The sequence below is a fragment of the Stylophora pistillata genome, chromosome 2 (assembly GCF_964205215.1).
Source record: "Stylophora pistillata chromosome 2, jaStyPist1.2, whole genome shotgun sequence".
In the NCBI taxonomy this organism is placed as follows: Eukaryota; Metazoa; Cnidaria; class Anthozoa; order Scleractinia; family Pocilloporidae; genus Stylophora; species Stylophora pistillata.
The window spans coordinates 56725197-56742497 of record NC_142520.1 but is presented as its reverse complement, the minus strand read 5'-3'; the positions used below and the strand labels follow the sequence as shown (position 1 = coordinate 56742497).

The 17301-nt window shown below is 39.8% G+C and overlaps 1 protein-coding gene and 2 long non-coding RNA genes across 3 annotated transcripts; all 3 read right to left on the bottom strand.

The window, feature by feature from the left end:
- Positions 1-995: 995 nt before the first annotated feature.
- On the bottom strand, positions 996-14125 carry LOC148740570 (uncharacterized). The gene is made up of 10 exons (XM_088749807.1): positions 13653-14125; positions 13201-13368; positions 12853-12963; positions 12595-12714; positions 12207-12297; positions 11685-12058; positions 11186-11311; positions 8909-9142; positions 2293-2409; positions 996-1426 (listed from the first exon to the last, which is right to left on the bottom strand). Exons 1-6 carry the CDS (start codon positions 13890-13892, stop codon positions 11958-11960), a joined length of 831 nt encoding a protein of 276 aa, XP_088605933.1. The 5' UTR covers positions 13893-14125; the 3' UTR covers positions 996-1426; positions 2293-2409; positions 8909-9142; positions 11186-11311; positions 11685-11957.
- A 386-nt stretch (positions 14126-14511) lies between these two features.
- LOC148740569 (uncharacterized) lies at positions 14512-14927 on the bottom strand. The gene is made up of 3 exons (XR_015997094.1): positions 14899-14927; positions 14684-14797; positions 14512-14538 (listed from the first exon to the last, which is right to left on the bottom strand). It is a non-coding gene; the product is annotated as an uncharacterized LOC148740569 (long non-coding RNA).
- Position 14928: 1 nt separating this feature from the next.
- On the bottom strand, positions 14929-16605 carry LOC148740568 (uncharacterized). The gene is made up of 3 exons (XR_015997093.1): positions 16433-16605; positions 15678-15929; positions 14929-15053 (listed from the first exon to the last, which is right to left on the bottom strand). It is a non-coding gene; the product is annotated as an uncharacterized LOC148740568 (long non-coding RNA).
- Between the last annotated feature and the right edge of the window lie 696 nt (positions 16606-17301).

The window sequence follows — 17301 nt, the reverse complement described above, 5'->3', positions numbered from 1 at the left end:
CTCAGTTTCTAAGACTTCGTCGTTTATGTAGTAATGACTCTGATTTTCACCACAAATCAGAGTCAATGTGCCAGTTCTTCGATGAACGTGGTTACCCTGTTTCCGTCGTTCAAGCGGGTTACCACCGCGCTCAACTTATTGATCGACATTCAGCACTACAAACGTCGCATAAGGAAGATTCCGACCGCATTCCATTCACTCTCACGTTTCACCCTCACAACCACTCAGTTAAATCCATCATTCTTAAAAACTTCAAATTACTTCAAAACGATCCAGAGACAGGCACTATCTTTTCGCAGCCTCCGCTCATTTCATTCAAACGCGACAAAAACTTAGGCAATTTTTTGGTCAGAAGTTCTTTTCAGACTAATGAGCAACCAGGCACTTTTAAATGCGCTCGTGCACGATGCAAAACGTGTCCTTTCATTCACAACACTGATAAAATATCGGGACCTAAACGATCCATTAAGATCACCGATTACTTCACGTGCACCTCCGCTAATGTAATCTATTGCATAACTTGCACTTATTGCAAAAAGATATACATCGGCGAAACAGGCAGAAGACTAAGTGACCGATTCCGAGAACACCTTCGAGACGTGGAAAGGAATGACAAGGACACATCGAAACCAGTCGCTAGACATTTTAATTTACCCAATCATTCTAAGCAACATATGGCAATCTGCGGTCTTTCCTTGCACTTAGGTGGCACGGAAAGCCGTAAAAATCTTGAACAAAAGCTCATCTTTCAAACCGGCAGTCTAAATCCCACAGGGATCAATGAACGCTTTTCATTCCACTAATTTATTCATGTTTTTCTCGTTGCCATGCACCCACCAATAACGTAGCTCCATTTTCTGCCTTTAAAAGCACACACAACCCACAATTCCTCTATTCGCTCCGACGAAGGGCTAACGCTCGAAACGTCAGCTTTTGTAATCATTACGGTGGCCAATTTACCATTTCAACTTTGTTGATATATCCAAATTAAATCATAAGTCAGTTTCATTTACTGAATTAACGTTTTTTTTTTTTGTTATCTAAATCCTGTGCGAATTTTTTATGACGTTTGATCGGACAGATCTGTGTTAAGTAGTTTCGTAAAACACTTCAACTTCATCAGGTTGAAGTCGGTTATTTCCTGCCAGGAACGAATAAGCGAAGGAGCTGCCATAACCGTGGCTATATGGTAAGCTGTAGGTCCATCCAAGGTTTGAGTAAGAATTTGTGTTGGATGAGGCGTAGCTGGCGATGTAAATATTGTGTACTCCACCAAATGTGGGTCCATAGCTAGAACAACTGAATGTGGAATATCTGCGATGACTATACTGCCCTTGTTGGGTCAGTTTCACTGGTCCCCACCCTGGCTTGTTAACCAATGAGAACAAAAAGGCGCTCGAAGAGTACTGGTATCCACAACCAGAAGCTAAATGATAAGTAAAGAATTCGAAACATAACTTAACTGTCGATTCGTTTCAAGGGAGCAAACCAATCGTTGCTCCACATATGTATTTAAAATTTTCAGAGACGTTCATGAAATTGAACGACTTTGACTCCGGCTATCAGCATGTGCAAAGAGCATTAACTTTCCAAATTTACCAGACTGGGTTATTCTATGTATCCCGTTTACTCGATTGAACGCTGCGGCGCAAGTTACATTTTAGCGCTTCCCAAGCGCAGAAGATTCAAGGGCGGCATTTATTCGAAGGTGGTGTGCGTTAATTTCAAATCAGATCCCTTAACCGCAAAAATGATGATTTATATACTTTTAAGCATTTTATTTTCTGGTATTATATTATTATTTCAATTAGGCTCTTGTAAATCTCAGTTTTTTGCATGGATATATATTGTTTTCTCCCTGTGCATAGCTTTTATTCTTTTGTTAATATCTTTTGTGTTTATTAAGTTTTGATTGTAAATAGTAGGTCCACATCAGCCCTTCGGCTGCCAAACAATCTCAACCTACTTATCAAATAAAGTTTACCTTACCTCAACTTACCTAACCAATTAGCATCAATCACTGTAAAACATTCGTAAATAGTATTTTCCTGAGAACATTAGTCTTAATCGCCCCAGTCATTGCCAGTAATTTGGAACAATATGGCGGAGGGGGTTCTCGTGTTACAAGCAAAATGGCACCGAAACAGTATAAGAAAATGTATGGAAAAAGATTGTTTTTTCAAAATAGCTGTCAAAGAATGGGATATTCTTTCGCTGCGTGGTTGGAAATGCAGCCTGCACCGGTTAAGGCGTCCATCTCTACGAAAAAGAAATACTCAAACTCAAGCTTACCTTTTCCCAGGGTATACGAGTAAACTCATAATTCTGACTCCATTTTCCCACACAAACTCTTAAAATCTGCTTCGATCTGGTGGTCACTTCACTTGCACCGTCGCCATATTGAATTTTCTGTAATACGATAAACCGCTGACATTTCGTAACGGGCTCGAAATGTCCCCGATCTCTAGTGATGAGTAGAATTATTAAATCGAATTTCTCCCCGTTAGGCCCAAAGAAGTCCGGACGAAAACTTATCCTTGAAATAATATTGAAAGCTCCGGTTTCCTTTACCTTATCAAAAATCTGAGAAATCCCTAAATTCCCCAGCTACGGTTGAAATTTGGGGCAGGTTTCAACCGCCAATGCAAAGTTACAAAACCCTGTCTGAGCATGTCTTTCGTTTCTTTCGCACCTTGCTCGCCATGGACCCCATTGTACTGTTTTCTTTTACGTTATTTACGTACTTCATTATCCTTCCCCATAAGGGCTTTTCAAAGACAATATTCACATTAAATAGTAAACTATCAAACATAGTTATATGTACTTTAAAGGGCATGTAAACCCAAAAATACATGTTTTTCTTATACTACGTAAAAAGTGGTTTAGAATACGAATTTGCGATTCGTTTTGCCCAATTCGACTTCTTTTAGAGAGAAAATTGGCATTTTTAACTGAAATTCCACTTCCGGTGAAAACCGTCAATAGCGAGGGGTCGTGACGTAAGCGGTGGAACTAACATATTACGCAACACAGTTTCCTAGCAATAGTTCGGACGATCTTTTTTCAGAAGAGAGTGACTCGAATGCCTTAAAATTATATGACAGCAGTGGGGATGCTTCAGAACCTCTAGGACAGTCTGGGCCACGTCCTTATTAATATAAGCCGCGTAGGGTTCACCGAACGATCCGCATGAAGGCAGCACAAAACCAGTTGACAGCGATGCCGAGTGTCTCAGAAACACAGACTGTTACTTAATCCATTGTCTGATTTATTTTCATTTGGCATGAAAACCTAATAATGTAGGTTGAAAATCTAAAGGAATGCAAGATAATTTTTTTTTTTAACATAAGCTTCTGTGTTTGTTTTATATAAAATTATCAATGGTGCGAGTATGAAATTTGTCAGCCAATGGCGAAAACATATGAACGCTTCTGTTGTACGGAAATCGGGCAAGTGTGGCGAAATGTAGCCTCCTTTGCAGAAGTTCTTTGTGCGTTCGTCGGGGTAGATATTTTTAATTCGACACACACAGAACGTCTGCAAAGGAGGCTAAGCGAAATGTAAAGGAACAAGAGCATGAAACCAAGATGACTTACTAAACATCCAGGTTTTCAAACAACCTGCCTCGATAGATGGGTGCTGGAGACGGGCTATCGCGCGTACAGGCAGCAGTACCTCACAAATAATTACACCCGAAAAGAGTAAGAACAAAGGTATAGACAGACCGGCACGGACTCACCATATGGCTTTGTAGTCGTGTCGCATTATCGCCTTCAAATTGCACTTTTTTTTTCTCTCACAAGCGTGTCCCCAGTGATTTTTCTGTTTAAGTTTCCAGAGATAAACGGATAATTTATCTGAAAATTGTTTTCAGTAAGGGCGGACTGTGTATCCAGGCGGATTGGGAGTTTGTTGAAGCCATTTCTTAGTCATGCCATTAAAGTGTGTTTGCCTCGATACATTTGGTCAATGATCTCATAAACCCTTTCCTGCGCGTTTTTTACTATCGGCGCTTTGAGAGGTTTGAAGTGAACTCCGTTGTCGAGTTGCACTTTGATGACTGATGACTGTTGTTGCATTGCTTTGTGAGGTTTATAGCAAAGTTTTTTTTAAGGCCCATTTCCACCATGTAGCTTTTCTCAAAACAGTCTGCTGAAAAGTGACTGCTTCAAACAACAGAATGTTTGGACGACTCGATCGACGAAATTGGCTCTTTTCACTTCAACAAATTTAACCCTTTGTCGCTTCAAACATGGTTCTTTTGGAAATTTATGCATTGTGTGCCCGGGTTTGTTTGAATTACTACAAAACTGGTTGACACAACGCTTTACCCTTTTGAAAAAATTGAATATATTCAACCAAATTGTAAGTATAAAAATCGGAACGAGACCAGCAAACAAGGGATGCGAAGGAGACTTAGAGATATCTCATGCGTTTTTGATCTCCAGTACCGGAAGGTTCCACCCGTGACGTCACAGGAAAGATGGCGCAACTCGAGATGGCGAATGTTTCGAATCTGGAAGAACTTTTGCATGGTGAAAATAGACTTTCGAGAAAAAACGAATTGCACCTTTGGTGTACTTGATATATTTGCTAAACAGCTATGTGAGAAGAAAATGTACGATATTGTTGGGTTTACATGCCCTTAAGGTTAATATCTGATTAATTTAAAAAACTTCTTTACAGTGTATTACAACGACTTATTGTAATACATGATTAATTGTAATACATTAATTTAATTTAATTTAATTTATTCCATTTCACTGCAATTACATGGGAAAATAAAACAAAAGAACACACAATAATAACAAATTAGGTTACATAACAAGGCAGTGGGGAAGACTAGAAGGGAACTGACGAACCATACGTGCTAGTCAACCCATTATGAAGAAAATATATGGATATATAAAAAACTTAATCAAGGTATGTAACTGGCTAGCTGCTAACTACCTAACTGAGTAATCTAACTAACTTACTAACTAACAACCTTACTAACTAAGTGCTGGTTTAGCCCAGGTGGTACATGGGTGCTCAGGGTCGAAAACCCTATCGTTATAAAAATTAGTGCATAGTCTCTTAAAAGAAGAAACACTACAGCTAGCCGTCCTCAACGCATCAGGCAGATTGTTCCATAGATACGGAATCCTATTAAAAAATGTTCCCTTAAAAAGTTCCGTCCTGAATCTATTAATTCTTAGTTTATTACTTGCATGCGATCTTAATCTCTCATCTGAACAAAATTGAAAATACGACTTAAGTGAAGAGTTAAAATGCCCGCACTTCAGTTTATAAAAAGTTGAAAGATCCTTGACTTCTCTGCGGTAAACCAGTGGTAGCAGGTTGAGACGTTTTAGGCGTTCATTATAGCTAAAATCGGGTAACATAAGCCGAGTCGCACGTCGTTGCACCCCTTCTATTCTTTTTATCATAGTAATTGATTTTGGGCTCCAGATTTCAGAGGCGTACTCAAGGTGAGAACGTACGAGAGCCACATAAAGGGATCTCAGAGTTGGTAATAAAATTTTGCTTCCGCTGATAGTGCGACGAATAAAACCCAGCATTTTGTTAGCCTTGTTTACCTGGGCTTGGATGTGATCATTGAAGCTAGCTGTATCTGACATAAGTACCCCGAGATCGCGCTGGGCTCTCCCCCTGCTAAGAGCCTTCTCTCCCATTCTGTAGTTGCAAATTATGGAGCTGCGTTTCCGTGTTACTGTGCAAAGTGAGCATTTGTCAACATTGAAGGCCAGCTTCCAGTTGTTACTCCAGTCAACCAGCTTGTCAATTTCGTCTTGTAGCAAAGCACAGTCAGCATAAGATCTTATGGTGCGGAAGCACTTAGCGTCATCAGCAAACAGAGCCAATGTGCTTGAGTGAGATAACGCACTCGGCATATCATTAATAAACAACACAAATAAAGCAGGTCCAAGTAGAGAACCCTGTGGGACTCCTGAGGTGACAGGTAACCAATTTGAGCTTTTACCATCAATTACAACTCGCTGTAGCCTATTGCCAAGGTAGCTTATGAACCAGTGCAACAATGGTCCCTTAATTCCAGACTGATCCAGCTTACTGATTAGATGTGCATGAGATACTGAATCAAATGCCTTGGAGAAATCCAAGAAGGCGACATCCGTTTGTTCGCCATGGTCGATTGTTCTGACCATCCGGTGTACTGTGTCGAGGAGCTGAGTGATAGTAGAGCGTCCTTTGACGAAACCATGTTGCATGGGATAGATTTTATCGGCAATAAAGTTGGAGAAACGATCAAGAACAATGCGCTCAGTAATCTTGTAAATAAGGCTTAACAGTGAGATTGCTCTATAGCTACAGACATCTTCGTTGTCACCTTTTTTATAAACAGGAACAACGTTTGCACGCTTCCAATCCTGTGGGACACAGCCAACTCTTAAAGAAATATTAATTAAACGTGTTAGAGAAGGTGCAATTTCAGATGAACATTCCCGTAATATTCTGCCCGGTATTTGATCAGGGCCACACGCCTTGGATGGGTCAATGTTTTTCAGCGCTTTCAACACTTCCTGGATTGTTGCTTGAATAGAATACAATTCATTATCTTGTGCAGTAAAAGTGGTTGTTGTTTCTACTGTATGCAAATCGGGCTTCAAAAACACGGAGGCAAAAAAGTGATTAAATAGATTTGCCTTGGCCGAGGGGGTTGAGGCTTTAGCACTACCAAGGTGGACAACTTTTGGAATCCTTGCAGACTTTGTTTTCGATCTATAAAAGTTCCAAAACTTTTTTGGATTATCCTTTAGATCGACTTGAAGTTCCTTTAGGAACGCACGGTATTTACGTTTCGTAGCGGTTTTGATTTGTTTACGTATTGACCTGTAATTGTCCCAATGCACGGCCGAATTAGACTGTTTTGCTCGTTTCCATAGTCGTTTCTTTTTCCTTGATAGTTTGACAATTTCACCATCAATCCATCTTGGAGATTTCGCATCTTTAAGCTTGATCTTTGGTATATATGACTCAACGGCATTCAAGAATAGATCACGCCAACTTTCCCAACATTGATCAACATCACTTTCATCAAATCCCATGTCTAGAGAAGTAACTGAGAGTGCTTGTCTCAGCGCGTCAAAATTAGCTGTCTTAAAGTCGTACGCATAACGAACAACACGCTCTCTTTTGACTTTGGTTTTAATAAAGAAGGCGACTCCAAGGTGATCCGTGGTGAATTGACATTCGAATGTCTCCATTTCACATACACGTTCGGGTTGGTTAGTAAAAACGAGGTCAAGAATATTCTCTGCGTTATCTGTGATTCCATAGTTATGGTGATTCTTGCTGTGGAATGATTCATCTGTGTTAGAAACGTGTCACTGACGATATCGCAAAACATATTTGGAAGATTATCTAAGCCCGGAGCTGCTTGATGGTTCCAGTTGATATCAGGAAAATTAAAGTCACCACAGAGAAAAAGTGGGGTATTCAATTCCTCATGTGACAGAGATTGTTTGAGCTCCAGCAAATATTCGCTATTAGTCGACGGAGGACGGTAAAAGCCATAAAGAAGGAACTTATTGGCCTTCGTCGGATTGACTTCGACGACCACAAGCTCACAATTTGTTTCTATATCCCGGCGACGTTGGGATGAAATATTGTCTCTTATAGCAATCAAAACGCCTCCGCCTCTCCTCTCCTCTTCCCTGTCGCGACGATAAACGTTGTAACCTCTCGGAAGGACTTCATGATCCAAAATGGCGGCTGTAAGCCAAGTTTCGGTAATCACCAAAATGTCAACATTAGCGGAGTAGATTGAAGCCTGGAAGTCCGTTAGCTTATTACGAAGGCTGCGGGCATTTAGCAACATAGCTGATAAATTTGAGGTATGTGGCCTGAAGAATGCACTCGGTCCTGGCATCGGATGAACATCACCGCAGCAGATAAGCAGGTCGAAGCTCGGGTTGAAGGTAGCAGTTGTATTGGGATAAAAGGCTATTCTTCTCGTAAGAAATTTCTTTCTAAAGCATCTGGTGGAGCGAAACAATCTTCCTGAACATGTGGGATTGGTTTGAAACTGTTCGCGATGTTCAGCAACAAATACTATAAGCACAAGTAGGGAGCACAGAAGAACGCGTGTGGCTGCCATTATTGTTGAACGAATTCATTCATAATTAATAATTAATAATTAATAATTCATAATTACATAATTAATTGTCTGAAAATTCTTGTAATAACTTCAGTAGTTCTGAGTGAATGCTTAAAGATATTAACGTTTTTGCATAGTTTAAGCCATGGATCAATGGAGTTCTACAAAGTTATCAGTCTGTAATAAAATGTTCTTTGGCTGCTGTTAGTCTTGGAGAGAGGGATTTTCAATTTTTGCGAGTTTCTAGTAATACCATTAGTTATGTCAGCGCGTTTAACAAGCTGCGAAGAAAGATACTCTGCGGCACAACCGATCATGCATTTAAAGGCTGAGGTAGCACTAAGGGGCCGACTATTTAACTCTTGAGGAGGGGGGGTGGGTGATTTTGAAAAACAATTTCCTGCAAGCGCTTGTTGGAAGAAAAAAATTGCATGCAGCACAAATTTAACAGGAAAAAAGAGCATTTTAGAACGGAAAAAAAATATCCTGCCCAGCAGATTGCTAGAAAAAATTTCTTGATGACCAGAAATCACCCACCTCCCCCCTCTTAAAAGTTAAATGGTCGGCCCCTAAGATAATACAAATGGCCAGAGACAGGAAGCCATTTCAATTGCTTCAGGAAAGGCGTAATATGATCGTATTTTCATGCTCGTATTTCCTTGCCCCACACATGATTGTTCGTTTGTTTGTTTTAAAATCATAAACCAGATGTATTCTCAAATTTCAATTTTATAGGTTCTACATCAAGGAGGGGAGAAGGCAAGCAAACTCAATCAATCATGTACTTACTCCATGATGTGCTCGTGTATCCACCAAATATGTATTTTCCCACACGGATAATGGTCACTGTTGGTCCTTTGTTGTCGCACAAATAGTGGAAGGTTGGGGCACCCCAACCATCCACTGATGCCCGCCAACATCTCTTCCAGTGATAGGAATGGCTCTTCACTACAGGCTTTAACCAGTAACTTAAAGTGCTCAGGTGATTGACGTCATTTTCCAGTATAGCGGATTATGAAAAACCTTTAAGAATTGAAGAATGGTATCCCCTTACTCTTCATACAAAGCGTCACTGTTGTAGGGTTGTATTTAACAAATAAAGGAGCTCGACGGCGCTCTGTTCTGTAAAAAGTGCTGGGGAAACAGCTATAACACGAAAGAAGTGTTAGGGAATCACTAGACGTAGTAGAAAGTTTTCTCTTGTTCTTGAGTGCTCTAAATGAAGTCTCTTCCTACTTGCTTTTCAACAGAATAGAACACAGTCGAGGTATTCTTTTAATAAAAATAAATATGAATCTTATTTTTTTCTTTGTTGCTTTTCGTCTTTGCTCACGCTATATCCGCTCGGCGTGTTTACAAAGCTTTGTTTGTTTTCGAATTTCACTTTCAGTCTCTGTGTAATTAGTGCCGTTACCTACAGGTTAATCTGTATCAACTGCAAAGCTCGTTTTCATATTCAATCAGTTCGTGCAAAACTTTTGGGTAATAAGAATATCAAAGGAAACTGTGAATAAGTAGAGGATACATTGCGTTTGAATGAGTTTTGAAGATAATTAAATTCTAATGGGTAACTCCCGGATACAGTTGAAACTACTTGGTATCACTTTGAACTGCTGGGGTGATTTTGAGTGAATGGTTAGAATTTCCCCTATAAAATTTCGCTGGTTACTCATTTTGGCGATATATTACGATATAAATACTGACAGCTCGCAGTGAGAAGAATGAAGGCTTGAAGTCGTATTTAAGAACGATTCAGTGGCCTGGACGCTTCGTCAAAAACAGAATATACCCGGGAACGGCGAGGAATGTTTCACAACTAGTAATGTAAATGACGGCGAAAGATGATCGCGGAAAAGCGATTACATTAAGCGTCTCCACCCAAAGTTACACCTTTAATCTTTCTAAGAGCTTTGACTCGGTTACACATGTGCTAATTGCGACGAGTATTTTAATTAAAATCGAAACTCCTTCAAAGAAAGTTCGAGTTAAATTTTAACGTCGCAGCATTACATCGGAAATGTGATAGAGGCGTACCGTATAATTTCGGAAGGTCGTTATCAATTGGTCTGCCGTCGACATATCGATTTGTTTACATCTGAGTGAGTGACACGTTTGCATATTCTGTCCCATTCTAATAGTCGTTTGTACGCTTCGCGTACCCAAGACCAAAAAAGGAGAAAAATCCGGAAGTGGTCGACGATGGTAAAGCAGGCTGTTTCAGCTCATCAGAACGCAGTTATACAGAAAATTTATCGTAAATCAAGACATCGTCACCAACAGAGAACAAGGATTAACGAGACACGCTGATATGTTCACAAACAATACCGTGATGTTATGTTTCACTGTCTTATTTATTGAAATACAGTAATTCTGGATACTGCATTTAGGTGCGATTCAAGCAAATAATCCTCTAAAGACAAAAGAGGTTATAACTCTAGGTTAGGTCTCTTTATCTTATTTTAAAAGGCTTTGTGCAATTGTTAAAATCGATCTTTGCCACATTCCAAGCGAAGTTTAAATTAATAATGTTTGTTACATTTCAAAGAGCCTTTATAACAAACTCTTTAAGGCCTATCCTCAACATGTCTGCCTTGCACCTCCCACCAAACTCTCCTCCATGCCACAAATGCCGTATTTCCTTATAGAAAGCGCGAAATTTAAAATTCGGGCTATAGCCAAGGGAACTTATTGGAAGGAGAGCGCTTAATTGAGCAGAACGCTGTCCTGATTCTGCTGCAGTTAAAACTTAAAAAGTTGTAAAGGAAATGGCTATAAAAAACAAACGTTCTTGTATTCCTACTATTTAAAAAAAAAGAGATGGTAGGAAGGGATGTTTATTCGAAAGGGGCGCTGGTTTGACATCATAGTCCAAGGGGTGGTCGCATTTCGGGAAAGGGCACTTACTACAGGAATATATTCGTAACAATCTATAATTACCTCTGGCTCAATATCTTTGTTGTGTTATCATTTAAGAGTGGAATTTTATGAGGCGTCTACAACAATTAGAGTTTCTCCTTCTTGACGTTCTAAGCAAATAGAAAAAAACTTCAGAAAACATGTTCTTACCAATTAAACAGGAAAATCCATCTTTAATGTATCCAGCGCCACATTTGCATTTGTGCGAGCCACGTTCATTGAAACACATTTCAAGGCTGTAACAGTAATTCCATTCCTTTTGACATTCATTTAAATCTAGAGAGTAGAATGACATTGCATATAAGTCCTTACGATGACACCAACAAGTATAACATTAGTGCTACCACCAGCAACATTGCTAATTTACGTTTGTTCTCCTGTTAGAGCAAAGTGACTTTTTTGCCGCTATTTCTCATTATGTTTATCCTTCTAGAGTTCTACGTGGATACCTACAATTTATCCGATGACTCAGTCTTCAGGGTAGCTTGTAATGGACACCGGGGCATGCCATTCAAAGTAAGGAGTAACAATACGCTAATTTATTTTGTGCCTAAAATATATTTTGGGCGAAATATGTTGCTTAGTTCGTAAAACACTACCAAACTGTAAAAACCAAACCTAAAAGATGTCTTTGATATGTTTGACTTACCTTTCTTACAAGTGAACCGTGACAATCACTGCACTGCACGTCCTTCCATTCATAGTCGCGTTTCATACCGAGTGCAAGTACACAGTCTTCTTTTATGAAATTATTCGGCTGATTCTCGGCCCAGGATGTAAAGTTTCCATGTCCACGATCAACCCAACTAAAATTGCCCTCTTTTGATCTGTCATTCAACCCCAGCCAGGATTTATCTCCATCGTGGAGGTGCTGTATGTAAACATTTTCTTCATTGTTGTTGACATCAATAAGGACTGAGTTTTATTGTCTACATTTCGTTACTGGTGTGGTCCAATCTGTACAGGTATCACTTGTGAAATAACAGAATCCATTGAAGTAGCTCCATCCGGGATCACAGATGTCTGGAAATCAACGTGTAATTAAATCTTGGAAAGAGTGACAGAAATTCATTATTCATTAGTTTAGGGAAGTATTTGTATCTTTCTGTCAAGATATTGTTCCAATCTAGCTCCCAGAAGCTTAACTGCATTATTTGGTACAATTACTGACCTGTGAGGACCGCATAAGTCACTGAAACAGGATCATATCTGGTTTCGTACAATTCCTTGACACATACTCTGAATCCAGACACATTCATGTTCTGCAAACAGTTTAAAGTAATCTTTAAAAAGGAATCTCCATATCAAGCTTCATTAAGAAAAACGTTTCTAGGCTTTCTTGACCTTAGAACCTAATAAAAACAATTACGCCAGTGTTATGTATCTCTTTCGAGTTCTAGTTTTATGCAGTATAATTGTCATCCGGGTTGAAATGTAAACCGTGAATTATTAAAGCAGAAGATCGAAGAAAATTCTTTGGTGATCTTTGATAACAGGGAGCTATATCCAAGCTTACTAGTCTTGACATTCGGAAGTATTCCGAGACCTTGGCTGTTTACCTCAATCCATGTAGAAATACCGTTGTGAACTGGTGCCAAATTTCCACTTGCTGTTGTGCTGTGAGTGGCAGATATTTGGACAGATGGTGTTGCATTGTAACTTCGTGTAAAGTGCACAAACTGTCAGTAGAACAAAAAAGCAAGAAGGTACTAAAAGGAATCTTTCATAGCTATTATCCAAACAATCATCGTTAACTATTTTCAGTTTCTGGCGCTTACTGAGAAAGTTCATTCTGTGAAAAGATTACTCAAACTCACCTCGCAGTAAGCGTTGTTGTCTTCATCTCTTGGCGGATTCGTGTTTGCAAAGTTTACAGAGCCATATTCAGTGAAGAACGGTTTATGCAGCCTAGCAAAGGCCAACCAGGTCTGTGAAGATCCAATGCAAAAAGATAACTCTAAAAGCCTTACTTGTAGTTAGTACAATAACGCATTATCAATGAGCTGCAAATGATATCATACAGAAAATGGACCTTGAAATTGTATGAAAAAATGAATGAAATTAAAGTTATTCCTCTTACTCAAAGGGACTGGCAAACAATGTCCTCAATCTTATAGCGTTATCGATCCTGCAGCAGTTGTATTCGGAGAAAGGATATCACGTACCACATAAATATCTTCATGCTTGCAGTCAAAGTTTTGCAACTCTCGCAAACAAGCCTTGAACGAGTCCTTGGTTACGTCTTCTGTCCAGATCAATGCGGCATCATGTTCCTTCCCACTTCTTTGGTGATTGGACGTCACAAGTACATTTGGCGAATCGTAAAACTTGTCCTATACGCATGTGAGGAAATTATGTCAAATAACATAGTTCACTTTTGAAACTGTGAGTGAGTTTGATGTAAATTGATGACAATCAAGTAATCGTAAACAATCTTAATTTCCAATAGAGTCGAATATCAAATTATATTAAAAGTTCAGAAATTACAATGCGTTTTTACCTGAAGATGTTTTTTCTTTCATTATTAACCTTTTTAAGCCCTAAAAACGACCTTGCGTCTCCTAGATAAAAAGTAATAATTATACTGATAAATGGTTACCAATTAATGGTAACCTACCTTTGGAAAAGTGACATCTGCGCAATTCGTTCCCGACCACCATTTTGTCATTTTGATTCTTCCCGTCGTTCCCTTGGGTGGGGCTCCTTGATAAGCCATCCAATCAATGGTAGCGAAAGGATTAATGTTGTTTCCATTTCTCCCAGACTGCATCGCGCAGACTGTAAAATTTTGCGTATTTACTTTTTCAGTCCAATATGTGATGGCATGGTGCACTGTCACGGAATCATTCAGGTTCATGTGATTAAGGGTGATCAGTACTTGTACTTCTTCGTTCGGATAAAAGCGGTATGGTGGGAATACCACTGTCTTGCAACTATATTCTGGACATTTGGGAACTGGAAGGAGCTTAACACGACCATGAACGATTGGAAAGCCTGCAAAGATTTAAAACAACGGAGTTGTTACTCTGTAATACCCAAATTTATGTTCACTGTTACACCTTACGTTGCTGACGATTTCCGAGAGTTTGTGTGGCGATGTTATCATGTTCATGTGTCTAGGAGAGGTCAGTGGTTCGAATCCCGTACAGGCCTGATTTTTTTCAGGTCTGAATTTCGCTATTGCTTAAATAGCGCTATCTACTGCGAAGATCGTGCATCATACGTATCAAATACCGCAGTTCAAAATATATGATTTTCATATATTTATTCTATCTCATTTATCACTTTCACGGGTTCATTACGAATCAACTTAACGGCCTGCTCTCAGTTGGCTTGTTAGCTCAATTGGTTAGAGCGCTGCACTAGTATCGCAGAGGTCAGTGGTTCGAGTCCCGTACAGGCCTGATTTTTTTCAGGTCTGAATTTCGCTATTGCTTAAATAGCGCTATCTACTGCGAAGATCGTGCATCATACGTATAAAAAGTTGTGTTGAACGGCACTTCCTGTAAAAATAAGAGAGAAATAAGACGATTTGAGATTGAGATAATTCGTATTGCACTATTTCTGTTTGGAAGTGAACTCCCCAAAATCTTTCACCATGGAACCGCACCTCCAAGTTCACAAAAAATTATAGTAATTTACACTCACTTGACAGAAACCATAATTGTCTTCTGTTGTCGGCGGAAAACTGTTTGGAAAATACTTTTCCCCTGACAGCGTGAAACTGAATTCAGAGCCAGCGCCAAAAAACGCGAACCAGTCCTGCAACAAACAAATACAGAGCAAGTGTTGCCGTTAGACAGAATAACAACACAAACGACTCGCACGTGTACCACTGAAAACTTCAAGAGCGTATGTCTTACCACAGTGGTGTCGTTATGTTTTCCATTGATTCCCGGATGCACACCTCAAAACTTCTGGAATTTACGTTTTCCAACCAAACATACATTGCGTCATCTGGTTTTGTGTCGCGTGTGTATCTTGCTGACACAAACACGAAAGGTCTTCTGGGAAAACTCTGTTATGTTATCAAAGCATCACTTTACAATTTAAGAACAAATTTCGCGTGGCCACACAACGTATGTAAGATAAAGTCTGTTTACGAGCCTAGTGGCCCATCAGGCAGGTTTCTGTGGCATGAAGCGACTAGGAGTATTTCTTCTCCCCCCCTGGATGGGATGCCAGTCCATCGCAGGGTTACCCCCAGCGTTAAATTGCCGGCACCCATTTATACACCTGGGTGAAGAGAGGCACTGTGAGAGTAAAATGTCTTGCCTAAGAACACAACACAATGTCCCGGTCGGGGCTCGAACCCGGACCACTCGATCCGGAGTCCAGCGCACCAACCATGAGGCCACCGCGCCTCCACTACAGAACGCATGTGGGCTCTGAAATTAGAATGGCTAGCAACTTGTCTTTTACAACTTGAGAGGAGAAAACTCTAAGTATCCATTCTTATCCGTCACCAGATTTGGGTTTTGTCATGATCGTCCACAAGATTACAAAATGTAAATTGCCAACTCAGAAATGGAAACTTGTCCAAAATAATGTATATATGTTCATAACCAAGAACATCGAAAAGACCTAAAGACCTTGATAGCTTAAAAATTTTTGGACTTTGAATCTCAACATTTTTCCTAACCTGTGAGAAGGTAACTTTGTCACACTTAGTTTCTGTTGTCCATATGCCATCAAAAGTCGCTCTGCCGTGAGTAAGTTTTGGATGATCTTGGAAAGCCAGCCAGTTGATGATTCCGGTCCCATCAGATGCAATACCTGACTCACGCGAACACACCTTAAAGCCAAGTGTGCTAACGGACTGAACCCACATAGCTGAGGGTGAGTGGACACGTGAGAACATCTCACCATGACTTACTGTCACGTGAACGTTAACCTGTAATTTCGAAGGTAAAGCGCTAAAATTGATATTCCGTAGCTTTTGTTAAAACGAATGGTAAAAGCGGAAGTAAACAATCTCGGTGAGGCCATGACCCGTTTTGTTCCGTTATTCTTTGCGTTTATTTAAGTGGTTTCTACCCTTGTTATTGGATTGCTCCCCTCAGCTCCTCCTGGAATCAGGCCATTAAGCTCCTCGTCATTGAAAAATTATCATTGATGGCCCCATTACAGTGGAGGAGAGGATTAACTGCTTAAAAAGGTGATAAACTGACGTCTTAAAGCAAGACATAGGACTAAAGAACATAACATGAGCATGAGAAGGTATTTGCTTACAATGAAGCAATGAAAGAAATTTATCCCGAATGCGATCCCACTAAACTATTCTCAGGCTTTGCGTAGCTTAATGCATTCGCAGTGATCCCTCGGCCTGTTGATATAGGATAGAGTTTCTTCATCCGCAAGAAAGGGTGTAAACTAGAACTGTACAAGAGTACTCACTGTTCCGGATCCCTTGAATGCATCAGGGAATACAATGTTTGTGCAACGAGACAATCGACAATATTGAGGGGGTGAACATCCACTGCTGCAGCTCCAATCTTGCAGATTTTAGGAAATGTTAAGCCTACCAGTTTGGAGTGGAATACCATAAGGTAAGGAAAAGTACATCATTACGGTTTTCTAAAAAAAATCCCGAAATTAATTTAGTACAGTTTTACTTTTGCGTGACGACTATTCCATGCACTGCGATTGAATAAATGTGTCCAAATGACACTTTATGACCTTGTAAGGTGAAGTAGGACAAATTATGCGACAGGTTTGTGCTTGCCTGTTTGGTGACGTGGCATGTCTTTCCATCGACAGAAATATGAAAAGTTAATCGTGCTAGTTCAGCAGTGATACTTTTAGAGCAAAGGTTTCCTTTCTGTTTTTAAAGATCCATTGATAAAAAGTTGATATCAAACGAATCGCCAAAATATATGTTGACTTGATGACTTACCTATTGGTGAGGGTCAAAATTTTGGTGAAAAATTTTTTCATAGAATACATCGTCAATCCAATCAACGCTTGAAGTGTAATTGTCAATAGCAATTTGTAATTCCAAGGGTCGTGTTTTGAAATCGACCCCTGAAGTGCAAGAATAAAACCGAGCTCTAGCCAGCTAAACTATTAACTTTCGTTGAAAGACGTCGTTTGGACATTAATTGCAAAGGTAACAAAACGCTTCGAACGCTCTTAAGAAGGCATAGCGCGAGACTATAAAAGTGTCTTTTTTTATTTTTGCATAAGAATACCTCGCACATTTATCTTAAAAGGAAAGAATGATGTTATCAACCTGATTTGGCCCGAACTGAAGGCGCCTTAAAGTT